General features: G+C 40.9%; 4 protein-coding genes across 4 annotated transcripts; 2 read left to right on the top strand and 2 right to left on the bottom strand.

The window, feature by feature from the left end:
* Positions 1 to 246: 246 nt before the first annotated feature.
* On the bottom strand, positions 247 to 1,224 carry MGA1 (Mga1p; the record flags this gene model as incomplete). Its single annotated transcript, XM_446325.1, has 1 exon — positions 247 to 1,224. The coding sequence occupies one exon, from the start codon at positions 1,222 to 1,224 to the stop codon at positions 247 to 249; it is 978 nt and encodes a 325-aa protein (XP_446325.1).
* Positions 1,225 to 5,186: 3,962 nt separating this feature from the next.
* Positions 5,187 to 5,768, bottom strand: CPD1 (2',3'-cyclic-nucleotide 3'-phosphodiesterase; the record flags this gene model as incomplete). The annotated part of the gene is made up of 1 exon (XM_446324.1): positions 5,187 to 5,768. One exon carries the CDS (start codon positions 5,766 to 5,768, stop codon positions 5,187 to 5,189), a length of 582 nt encoding a protein of 193 aa, XP_446324.1.
* Positions 5,769 to 6,268: 500 nt separating this feature from the next.
* BRF1 (transcription factor TFIIIB subunit BRF1) lies at positions 6,269 to 8,065 on the top strand (the record flags this gene model as incomplete). Its single annotated transcript, XM_446323.1, has 1 exon — positions 6,269 to 8,065. One exon carries the CDS (start codon positions 6,269 to 6,271, stop codon positions 8,063 to 8,065), a length of 1,797 nt encoding a protein of 598 aa, XP_446323.1.
* Positions 8,066 to 8,426: 361 nt separating this feature from the next.
* On the top strand, positions 8,427 to 10,664 carry SDA1 (Sda1p; the record flags this gene model as incomplete). Its single annotated transcript, XM_446322.1, has 1 exon — positions 8,427 to 10,664. The coding sequence occupies one exon, from the start codon at positions 8,427 to 8,429 to the stop codon at positions 10,662 to 10,664; it is 2,238 nt and encodes a 745-aa protein (XP_446322.1).
* Positions 10,665 to 12,347: the final 1,683 nt, after the last annotated feature.

Here is a 12,347-nt window from a genome sequence, read left to right as displayed (position 1 = left end):
AATTGGAACATTACTTTCCTTGGTTTTGTGAGTTTATCACATTAATTAAAAATTAGAAACAAAAGAGAATAAAATATTACGTTAAAAAAGTAAACGATTAGGAAATACGTTTGGATTTTGTGCCATTTGATGCCATATATTTTAGATGGTCTAACTGGCACACAATACTAAATGTTGTATAATAGCTGTTTTTTATTGAGTTTCACTTTATTTCTGTTCTTTTTTTATGTTTTTTTTAAATAGTCGTTACATTGATGGAAAATAGTTTTGGAAGTTTGGGAACTGGCTAGGTGTTGGGTATTGGTTCGATTGAATTACCTGATTCGATTTCCCGGAATTCAGTTCTGGCTGTACCATATTTACTAATTCGCATTGTTTACTGACTAATTGATTTTTAAGTTCTTGTAATTTTTGCAAATTCGAGAACATCTCTTCTGATTTTTGTGATAGTTCCGGGTTATTAAATTTATCTAAAATTTCTATTATCAATAATGTAGTTTTTTTTAGCAGTGCTATATTATTGTTTATTAGTGTCTGAATATTAGATGATCCTGTTGTGATCCCGTTGCTGCCTGTGCCAGATGTCTTGATTGTATTAATTGAGTTTGCCGAGGTGATCCCGCTGAACAAGCTGTTGTCAATCAAAGTGTCTGTACTGGTTGTCAGAGCTTCGTCGGTAGCGCTTTCAATGTAGCTCATATTTTCTTTTTGCAAATCGAAGTTGTCAATTCCTGTAGCCGCCCTAGAGAAGGGCAGATACGAGAGTTCTGTTTTGATACCTGGGTTTAGATAGCTTATCGCAATTGGGGAGAGTATATTTTTCCGCTTACCGTCTTTGCCGAAGCCCGTTGGCTTTCTAGTGATTTTGCATAGTGTTTCATAACTGGATTCTCTGTGGAAGTTCCCCGAAGGGTGGGAGAACTTCCATATGATGAAGTGGGGCTCCTTCTTTGAGACTATCTTGTTGCCTTCGATGTTGTTAATGTGGCTGTTAACGCTGTTGTTACCGACTTTGTGGAACCCGTACATGTGCAACTGCCTGACGAAACTGCTGACGTTCCCGTGCTTGAAGTACCGTTTCAAAACATTATCGCAGAATTCTGGGTGGTAAGGCTTCAACAGGAACACGGTACCTATCTCGTCGTCATTCCAGTTTATGATACCCGTCAAAGTAGGGTCGCTTAGTATTGAATGCAATTGATGTACGAAAGTTTTATGCTGCATAACTGCATTGCAAGTGAAAGGCTATATCCAAAAAAAAAAATAGTAGTTGTAATAATAATTAGAAGGCGAAATAAAAGAAAATAGAATTGGGAACACAGTAATATCCGTTAATACTCAGATGGAAAAGAAACAAAAGGGTTCAACAAGAACAGTAGTGAATTTGTTCTTAGAGTTAGATGTAAATCCTTCTTGCCCGTAAGATAAAGAAAAGACTTCTTAATGGAAACAACCCTTTGCGACAACAATATAGATAGAAAGAAGAAATATGAAAAAAATCATAAAGAAGGAAATTTTGAAAGGGAAAAGTTCTCTTTAATGCTAAATATATATAGTAAAAAAAAAGGATCAAGAAAGAAAAAAAAAGATCAGCTTGACGGGCGATTTAGATTACTGATACTGATAGCACAAGATATTCAGAGATGCTATAATCCCTTATCGATTGTTACCTGTGAATCAGCTTAATAAGTTAAAGTTTTTTTTTTCTTTTCTCTCTTAAGCGATAGTAGATGCTATCTCTGGATAGATGTATTGCCCGAAAGAAAAATAATGCTAATAACCCACACTAAGTTATTGGCAAGTTATTGGTGAAGTTATTGGCGAAGTTATTGGCGAAGTTATTAGCAAATTATTTGCAATGTAAAATTATTGCGAGAAAAGAGAATGAGAAAGAGAAACAGAATTAGAATTTAATGATTTTTTATTTTCTTCACATAGGTTAATTCTTATTGCCTGTATAATTGTTTATTGTTGCTGTCAATTCTAGTGAATCAAGTGCAAGAGCGAGCAGAAAGAGGGCTGTGAGTAATAGTTAGGGTTTAGGCTTTGTATTTGCTGTGTGCCCACAAATATTTTCGTTTTGTGGTAACATTTTCCCTATCTCTTGCATTCTTTGGTACATGCGTTTGTTAGGGAAACGCATATTCTATTCTGTTAACTGCTAGTGTTCTGTTTTCTTCAAAACTTTTCCAACTGAGAGATTGATGACAGCCCGTATTCCTGTCCCGCCACGCCACTTCTAATGTATACTAGAAGCAAAATTTTCGATCCTTTCCCGTCCCTCTTGGCTCTAGTGTAGGGGGGGGACCAATCTGTGGAAAGACGACTGTCAAGACAAGGGAAAGGGAGAGCTCGACAAACTAGAGCGTATACGCTCGGGAGGGTGGGGGAGGGGGCGAATTAGGAAGGTAAATTAGGCGAGGCATAGAATATAAACGGGATGTATCCCTCACAGGCGACATGCAAATGCCGAAGAGGGTCCTGTTGCTGTTGTCTCTGCTGAGTTGTGTGAAGGTATGGATGGTTTTGTGTGCTCATTCGTAGGCACCAAGAGCATCTCTGCAGACTTCACATGTCGATCCGATGATGAAAGAGACTTTCTCTGGAGGGAGGGGAGGGGGGACTGTGATAGGGTTTTGCTCTATAAGTAGTTGAGAAACTGTGGTGAACCTCAAAAACTGTATTAAAGAAAGGGTAAAAAAAAAGAAACAAGAAATGAAATTAGCGAGACCTCCAGTAGAGATTGCTTTTGCTTGTAATTCTTGCTCTTTTTCTTTAGAAAAAAAAGGCTTTTGAGGAATTTCATCTATAAGTTTGGGTGTTGGCAGATGCTTGGTGATGTCATAAAGCGGGTAGGAGTAAGTCTAGAGCAAAAAGACTCTGGAAAAAAGTTTAATTTGCTAAGTGGAAAACAACAAAAGGTTATGTAATTTCCGTAAATGTCAGATTGGGAAGGAGCTACCTGGCACATGAAACTAGCCTAAGATATAGATCGGTGTCATAACGTAGTAAGGAACAGTTACTTACGCCGTAATGGCTTCCTCTTCGTATCAGTAATGGATAGATATAGGCACATACCGAGGGCAGAACCCTTAGTCACCAAACGGGGGACATTTGTCCTGAACTATGGCAGAAGCTACAGAAAGGTACCAAAAACCTGACGCTATACCGCCCTGATTTCTGGAGAGGGCAAAACACATATGAGAAACCAGATCATCCAAAGGACATCAAGGACTAGGACAAGGACAATGTGCCAAAAGCCAAAACCCAAAAAAAAAGGGCTGAGGTTCAAGAAATAGACTTTGCTTGTCCTCTTGCCCCAATTTCCAGAAACAGGAAAGACCTCTTTGCGGTCATTCGTTAGGCGGGTATATACATACGCAAAACCTAGACAAATAAACAAATAAGCAAGGCCACTCCAGCCTCTTTAGTGTCCCATCCATAAAGTCTATTCGATAAGCAGTAAATCATCTGTAGCAGTAGCGCGGCATTTTTTTTTTCTTCTCCCTCTTAATTTTGAACTGATTTACTGGAGGCCTTGTGCTTATTGTTTATGACAGTGGCCCCTGCCCGGTGGTTCTTTGACCAGTGATCCTTGACAAAGCCTGAGTTGCTGCGGTTGCGTCTGTAAAAGCGAATGTGATTGCGAGGAACGGTATGTGGTAGTTACAATAATCAAGTCATTACAAATCCGCGCGAGAGATTAAGTTGACGGGAAAGTCAAAATTAGAAAACAGAATTGGCCTGGAGGAACACACTCCGAAGAAAAAAAAGAAAAACAATCGCACGAAAGAACAGAAGAGTATGCACAGTATGGGAACCACACTATATTCATGCACGGAAAACCACAATGAGAAAAGTGACACGTTCCTCACACATAACCCCGTACAAGAATGTCTCCATCGCACAAATTTGCGTTTTCCCTCCCCCCCCAAAACTCTGAGAACAACTGGTTTTGCAGAAAGAGTAGAATTTTGCGATGAGGTGACACTTCACTCCTGTTCAGCAACGTCTTTCCTCTGTCAATGCTCCCACCCCAGACAAACTACCGCAGTGTAGTCATGAAAACATGGCGGAAAGAAGAAACCCCTCTAGTATCCCACCTGCAACAAATAAGGAAAACACACCCACACCCACACATACACATACACATACACACTATTCGATAGCCATTGTGTGACCATGACTCTCCATCCAGGAGTGCTTCTCGTCAGTGCCAACACCAACAGCCCTAATCTTGACGGCAGGTAAAGCGGTACACCTAAGCATATAGACACGCCCCTAGAAGTACGGAGTTACAACACTTGCCTATCAGATCCCAGTAGATCTGCTCGAACCAGGAACTGGCTGCTTCCCGCCTCAGAAAACAATCACCATGACTCAGTTGTTCCTTCTACATACTTCTCTTTCGCTTTCTCAAAACCAGCTATAGAATCATTGCTCTCCCAGACGTATCTCTCGAAGAACGTATCTCTGTATCTCTGGAACTCTATTCTATGACAATGCTGGTATGGCAACCTCACAACAATGGATGGAACAATAGAACATTAGAACAATAGAACAGTAGAATTCGTAAAATTCGTAAAATTCGTAGAACTCGTAGAACTCATAGAACTCGTAGAACTCATAGAACCCATAGAAGCATTATGATTTCCGTCAAGGGAAATGATGAAAATTACTGGGATCGAATCTACATTTTCAAGACCCCACATAAGAGCAAATCCAGATTCAGTGCCTGGTATCCACGATAGATTAAGGTACCAGGTCATTTGACAGGCACCTCACTGCATTGATCTCCCCATTATCTGTTGCTGCCATTCTCTAAAATCTTCCATTCTCTAATATAACTCTTTCTCTAAATAATTTAGTCTCTAAAATAGCTTATGCCCTAATATAACTTATTCCCTAATATAGCTTCTTCTCTAATATAACTTATTCCCTAATATAGCTTCTTCCCTAATATAGCTTCTTCTCTAATATAACTTATTCCCTAATATAACTTATTCCCTAAAATATTCTTTTATAGTGTGTATTAATTCCAAAAAGATGTATTAATTAAAATGCTTCATATCAAGTTTTGAGATTTTTCCCTTCTACTTTAATTTAATTTCATCGTTTTTTGTTGAATATTATCTAAATTGCGTAAAATAACCTAAAGGGAGACATATGTGGTCACGCATATTCTTTCAAAGTGTCACGGAGCCCAACACCTGCCATTCTTCTACAGGCCCTTCGCATGACACTACTTTGAACGTTCTCCAACTCTTGCTGGATGGATTGTTGCTAAACAACTGCATTGCGTCATGTATGCGCTGTCTCACCACCATCTCTGTGGCCTTTGTTATCTGGCTGTCATTGTACATAAGTGACACATGCGGTTGGAACTCCTCTATTACCCAATGCTCGGCCCTGCGCTTCTGATCCTCTATCTCAACATACAACTCACGCATTAACTGCGCCAAGCTCAACAAATATTTATCTTTCTCACACTCTAACACTATTTTCTTGAAATATTGCTTGTTGATAGACCAGTTACTGTACTTGATCAGACTATGCCCTTTAGGGATCGTCTTGAGGCAACTCGAACACGACTGCAACACTTTGCTAACATCGCCCCTGTTCTGCACTTGCAAATGTGTCACTACAGTAAGATGGGGCTCAAAGCTCGGAGAACCCGGCACCAGCAACTGCAAAGAGTTTATCAGCGTCTTTAACACTTCGTAATCCAACGTCCCTGGAGCAGGACAGTACCACAGCGCAATACTCATTATCCCTTGTATAATATATTGATAACCCCAAGAAAAAAGAATAGGTAGCTTATTATTGAGACCCTTGAGACCCTTGAGTTACTTGAATCCTCAAAATCAACACTATAAACTGTAATATCTCGAGAAACTAGATAGGATGTGTTAAGACCGATTACCCTTGCATCACTACGTCCGGTTGCCAAATCCAACAACCCCAGAGCATCGAAGAGACTGCTCTGTGTATATATCACGAAAAAAAGATGATTTCTTCAAAAAACTCGATTTCTTAGAATTCTGAGTTAAAGAAGAAAAAAAAATACAAAATCTCAAAAACATCGCAAACTAGTGTCTGGCTTTGACGTGCAGACCAGGATATAGTAACTTGGAAGATTCGCGGCTACAGTATATACAGCAGTATCGAAGATAAAAAAGTATCTGAGGAATCATACCTTTCACATAAGGGGAATTTTGAGAGTGTAACAAAACAGGAATTTTAACAGTAACACGAGAGAGAGAATCGAATGGTTTTGCGTTGCAAGAACTGTGGTAATACCGAGCTAGTAGTGGACAGTTCCACGCCGAACAATGATTTGGTATGTGTGGCATGTGGTGTTGTGAGCGAGGAGAATCCTATTGTCTCTGAGGTTACGTTTGCCGAGACAAGTTCTGGTGCCGCCACGGTTACGGGTTCTTTCCTGAGTGCCGGCCAGTCACACACGTCTGGCGGTCTGGGATCCAATGCTATGGAATCAAGAGAAGCGACATTAAATAATGCGAAGAAGAAACTAAGAGCTGTCGGGCATGCACTAAACATCCCAGATTATATTGTGGAGGCATCTCACCAATGGTACAAACTGGCGCTGGCGTATAATTTTGTTCAAGGTAGAAGATCACAGAATGTTATTGCGGCTTGTTTGTATATCGCATGTCGTAAAGAAATGACACACCACATGCTTATCGATTTTTCATCCAGACTTCAAGTCAGTGTTTATTCGATTGGTGCAACTTTTTTGAAAATGGTCAAGAGATTGCAGATTACAAAACTCCCATTAGCCGATCCTTCTCTATTTATACAGCATTTTGCAGAAAAACTAGAACTTGGAGAAAAGAAAATAAAAGTGGTACGAGATGCCGTGAAGTTAGCACAGAGAATGTCTAATGACTGGATGTTTGAAGGAAGAAGACCTGCGGGTATCGCAGGTGCTTGTATCCTTTTGGCTTGTAGAATGAACAATCTACGCAGAACGCACTCAGAAATAGTTGCTGTATCACATGTAGCAGAAGAAACTTTACAGCAAAGATTAAACGAATTCAAAGGAACCAAAGCAGCTTCATTATCGGTGAAAGAGTTTAGAAACGATGATCCAAAGAAAGAAGATTCTGGCGCTGCTCCTCCTTCATTTACTAAAAATAGAAAACAAGAAGTGGCCTTGAAAAAGAAACTAGAAAAAAAAGAGCTATATGAAACTAGTGAAGAGGCTTTAGCAAGAAACCCTATCCTAACTCAAGTGTTGGGTGAACAAGAGCTTTCCTCCAAGGAAGTTTTATACTATTTAAAAGAGTTCACACAGAAGCGTGAGAAAGTTATTCAGAGATTGAAAACAACACATGGTATTGATGACAGCGATGTACTACAATCACAGGGAACAGACGAAGAGGAAGTAGTAACTAATGGAGGAGAAACAAATGAAACAAACGAACACAATAACAAGAAAAGAGTGAGAGAAGACTCTCAAGAAGTTGAGGAATCTGTAGCCAGTGATGCCAAAAGCTTAAACGTTACTTTATCCTCTGGAAGGAAAATTAATGATCTAATAGATGGTTATTCGTTAGAAAAGGATCCCTACAGACCAAGGAACCTAAATAAGCTACCAACTACCGAATCCCTGCTGTCTAAAGTACCAGATGACCCAGAAAATCTTGATGATGTCGATGATGAAGATCTAGACGCTTTAATTCTGGACGAAGAAGCTTCCAAGTTGAAGGAAAGGATATGGATTGGTATAAACAGTGAATATTTGCTCGAACAAGAAAGTAAAAGGCTAAAACAAGAAGCAGATATTGCTGCAGGAAATACCTCCGGTAAAAAGAAACGTCAAAAGAAACGTAAAAATAAGAATGACGGTGAAGTTGTAAGTGCTGTGAATACTATGGCTGATTTGAAGGACAAATCTGGCTTCATTGCTGCACTTAGACACGCTGAAGAAATCGGTGATACCACTGCTGCAGAAAGTGTTAAAAAGATGCTTCAAAAGTCCACATTTTCTAAGAAGATTAATTATGATGCCGTGGAGGGGCTTTTCAACCACGCTGCTTAAGTACTTAAGCAAATTATTCCAGCACACAAGCATTTAAAACAAATCTGATATTTTAGTTATTGTTCTTTATACTTTAATAAATAATCAAATTATTGTCCTAAGTCGAATCTATCTATGTTATTAATGGGATCGTTTTGCTATCTCATCTCTCTCACTTGTGTTCGTTAGAGCTGCTTGATTTCTCTGGGGGAAAATTTTTCAAAATGCGATGAGCTTGCCAAAAAAAAAAACTTTAAGAGCTCATCGCATTTTACATACAAATGATAGCTGTTGATTTTATAATGTATAAGTTTTACTTGACCCTCTATTTTTTTTCACCTTAATAAGCCTTGGTATCTATAGAACAAACCGATTAAGAAAAATGGTAAAGAGAAGCAGAGCTGCAATTTTACCAACCAATATAATTCTGTTGCAGAATTTGGTCAAGAGAGACCCAGAGTCATACTATGAGGAATTTCTACAGCAATATGCCCATTATGAGTCCTTAAGAGATATATTTATGTTAGGTAATATGGCTGGTGAGGGCGATGCTACGACGAGCGGTGTTGAGAGTACAACTGGTTCCAGTGAGGGTAATACTTCTACATCACAGTTGATTGAGCTAATTGGTTTTGTATCGCAAGTGTGTTCTTGTTTCCCTAAGGAAACGCAGAACTTCCCAGATGAACTGAGAGAACTACTATTAGAGCACCACAAATCACTGCCGTTCGAACTTAAGGAGAAAATATTGACCTCACTTACCATGCTTAGAAACAAAGGTGTTATTACAGCTGAACAACTAGTTCAAACATTTTTCCCATTATTGGTGGCATACTCATCTCAAGGTAACACGCTAGGTATTAATTCACATGCCAAGGAACTGAGAACTCTTGTGTATAAGAATTTGATCTCACTGCTGAAGAGTTGCAATACTGGTTCCAAGAACCAGAAGTTGAACAAATCCACGCAAGCTATCTGTTTCAATCTGTTAGATCAACCTGACTCCCAAGGTATTTGGGCTGCGAAGCTAACCAGAGAACTGTGGAGAAGAGGTATTTGGGATGACTCCCGTGCAGTTGAAATCATGACCCAAGCTGCATTGCACAATGATGCGAAGATTGCCATCAGTGGTGTTATGTTTTTCCTAGACGCAGACAGGGAACGTGAAGAGACATTCGAGGAGAAATCAGATGACGAAGATGCTATTGATATCAATGCTCTAAAACATAAGATGCAAGTCAACAAGAAAACTGGTAGAAGAGGTAAGAAGTTAGAGAATGCCGTCAAGACCATTAAAAAGAAGAACAAGAACGGTACCAATCAAGCGTTTTTAAATTTCAGTGCTATTCATCTATTGAGAGACCCACAAGGTTTTGCTGAAAAGTTGTTCAAGGAGCATCTGTCGGGCAAGAACAGCAACAAGTTCTCACTTGAACAGAAGATCTCGCTGATGCAGCTACTTTCGCGTATGATTGGTACACACAAGCTGATTGTGCTAGGTATCTACACATTCTTCTTGAAGTATCTAACGCCCAAGACCAGGGATGTCACCAAGATCATGGCCGCTAGTGCGCAGGCCTGTCACGACCTAGTCCCACCGGAGACGCTGAACGTGTTAGTGCGTAAGATCACAGACGAGTTCGTCTCTGATGGTGTTGCTTCCGAAGTAGCAGCCGCAGGGCTGAACACCATCAGGGAGATATGTACCCGTGCCCCATTAGCCATCGAAGAGACATTACTGCAGGATCTTGTTGAGTACAAGGGCTCGAAGGCGAAAGGTGTCAGCATGGCTGCCAAGGGTCTAGTGTCTCTGTACAGAGAAGTAGCGCCTGAGATGTTGAAGAGGAAAGACCGTGGTAAAGTTGCGTCTATGGAGTTGCAAGAGGCGAAGAGAAGCGGCACTGAGAGAGACAACAGGAAGCTGCAATTCGGTGTTGAGAACACTGTTCAAGGTATCCAAGGTATCGAGCTGCTTGCGAAGTGGAAGAAGGAGCAAGAGGCCAATGGTGAGGCTGTTGATGACGATGACGACAAGAACTGGGAAGTGGAAGACATGGAGGAGGAAGACGATGTTGACGGTGAATGGGTGACCATGGATAGTGACAAGGAGTACGACGTGGACATGGAGGACAGCGACGACGAAAAGAAGTCCGAGGAGAAGTCCGAGGAGAACCCCGAGGAGAAGCCCGAGGACAAGATCGACCCTGAGAGTGCGTTCAGAGAGATAGCGTCCAGCAGAATCCTGACGCCCGCTGACTTCGCCAAGTTACAAGAACTGCGTACAGAGGAAGGTGTTGCCAAGCTGATGGGTATGAGAAACGAGAAGAACGAAGAAGTTGTCGATGCAGGGCTGTTGACTGGTCCTGTGAAGTACAAGCAGACCAGGGAGGAGAGACTGCAGAAGATCATGGAAGGGCGTGAAGGCCGTGAGAAGTTTGGTTCAAGAAGAGGTAAGAGAGACAACGCGAGATCCACTACCAACAGGGAGAAAGAAAGGCGGAAGAACTTCGTCATGTCCATCCACAAGAGAAGTGTGCGTGGTAAACAGAAGATGTCTCTGAGAGACAAGCAAAAGGTCCTACGGGCGCACATCACCAAGCAAAAGAAGAAGGGTCATTAGAGAAATAGAGAATATATACTCGGTAAAGCAGTTGTTTTTTTTCTTTCTGTATAATAGTTTTTTGCATAGTAATACGATATCTACCATATCAAAACACACTAGATGCATGTATATCGACACATCTAGCCGCCCACGTAAACACCGGTACACCAGTACACAAGTAGACTAAAGCACGGACAGAGCTGCTTCGAGCCTTTTTTATATTTTTTTGCAACAGATAACACTGGCTTTCAGATGTAGCTATTTAAGCTGAGAAATGGGAGAGATGGAGGGGAGGGGAGAAAGTCCTGCATCGAGAGGCTATCGGAGTTTTGTGGAAGATGAGACAGACAGTAAGATGAGGGGAAGGGTAGAGGCTAAATATTACACAGCAACGTGCACGGAATGGCGGACGCAAAAAAAAAACAGTTGGGGTAATTTGCCGTCTTCTCGGCTACTCCCTCTCCTTGCCAGAATGATCCGCAACTCCGAGATACAAATGACGGGGAATGACCCTTCGGCGGCTACTAAAAGAAAATCTAGATTTATACTTTTGAATTTGCGAGATCTGTTTTACGGCAATTGGCGTACTCAATTCACTGCACAACCTGAAAGAAACAAAGAAACTAGTAAATGCATCCCCTCGCCCCTAGAAACAGTCGTACAAATGAGAAAAAATTTATACAAGAGATTGTTGAATCATAAAGCGGGGTATTTCTGAAAAATTGAACTTTTTTGTTCTCCAATCACACAGAAGTGCCCGTGGCAAAGAGAACGACTACAAAAAAAGTTGGAGTAAAGAGGAAAGCAAACTCACAAAACACGCAGAACGATCTGATGGCATGGCATGTGCTTGTGAACACACGCACAGAAAGAACCCTGCAATATTTGTATAGGGGAGATAAGGGAGATATCTGCGGTAAGGGGGGAAAAGGTGAAGAAGTGGCGGCTCAGAGATAGAGATATGGAGAGTAATGCTGCAGGAGTTTTGAATCTCAGAAGATGAAAGAAGGGGAGAAGGGGAGGGAGAAGGTGAAAGAAAACGATGAGTCCCATACTTTCCCGCGCAAGAATGGATTTTTTAGACAGAGAAAATCTCGCAGGAACGGTTAATACAGAAGGAGAAGGAGGGGACCCACTATTGCTAAGAATCTACGTTTGTGCAACTACAGTACTTGCACAGCAAGAACCGGCAAATCGAGTTCTTGACGGTACAATGCCGGCTCTGTACGTATGTGTCTACGTTTTCCTTAGAAGGGGTATAGATAAAAGGGAAGACTAAGCCGCAGGCGGACGAGGGAGGATCGAGGGAGGATCGAAGGAGGGGAAGGGGATCTCTTGCCAGTTAGCCAGATAGGCAGAATAGCACCTCTATATAAATAGGTCCCACGATTGGATGGTCAGAAGGGGGACGAAAGATCCCGTTGGGAAAGCGGTGCATTCTAGGGAAAAGTGAAAATTGCTGATAACGATTTCTCAACTCTCCTATATATATTGCATTAGAGAAGAGGAATTGCGAGACAAAGAAAGACAAATACACAAACAAATAGCTTTCCAATTTATAGAGGAAACCTATCAGGAAGAAATCTTAAATAAGAAAAAAATAAGCGACAATAAAGACAAGGTAAAAGATAGGACTATTTGCTTGGCAAAAATAATATAATCCATCCAAACTTTGTGTGTAACTATTAAGAAAGAGCGTTC

The sequence above is a fragment of the Nakaseomyces glabratus genome, chromosome F, assembly GCF_010111755.1.
Source record: "Nakaseomyces glabratus chromosome F, complete sequence".
Classification (NCBI taxonomy): domain Eukaryota; kingdom Fungi; phylum Ascomycota; class Saccharomycetes; order Saccharomycetales; family Saccharomycetaceae; genus Nakaseomyces; species Nakaseomyces glabratus.
This window is presented reverse-complemented; position numbering and strand designations above follow the sequence as displayed.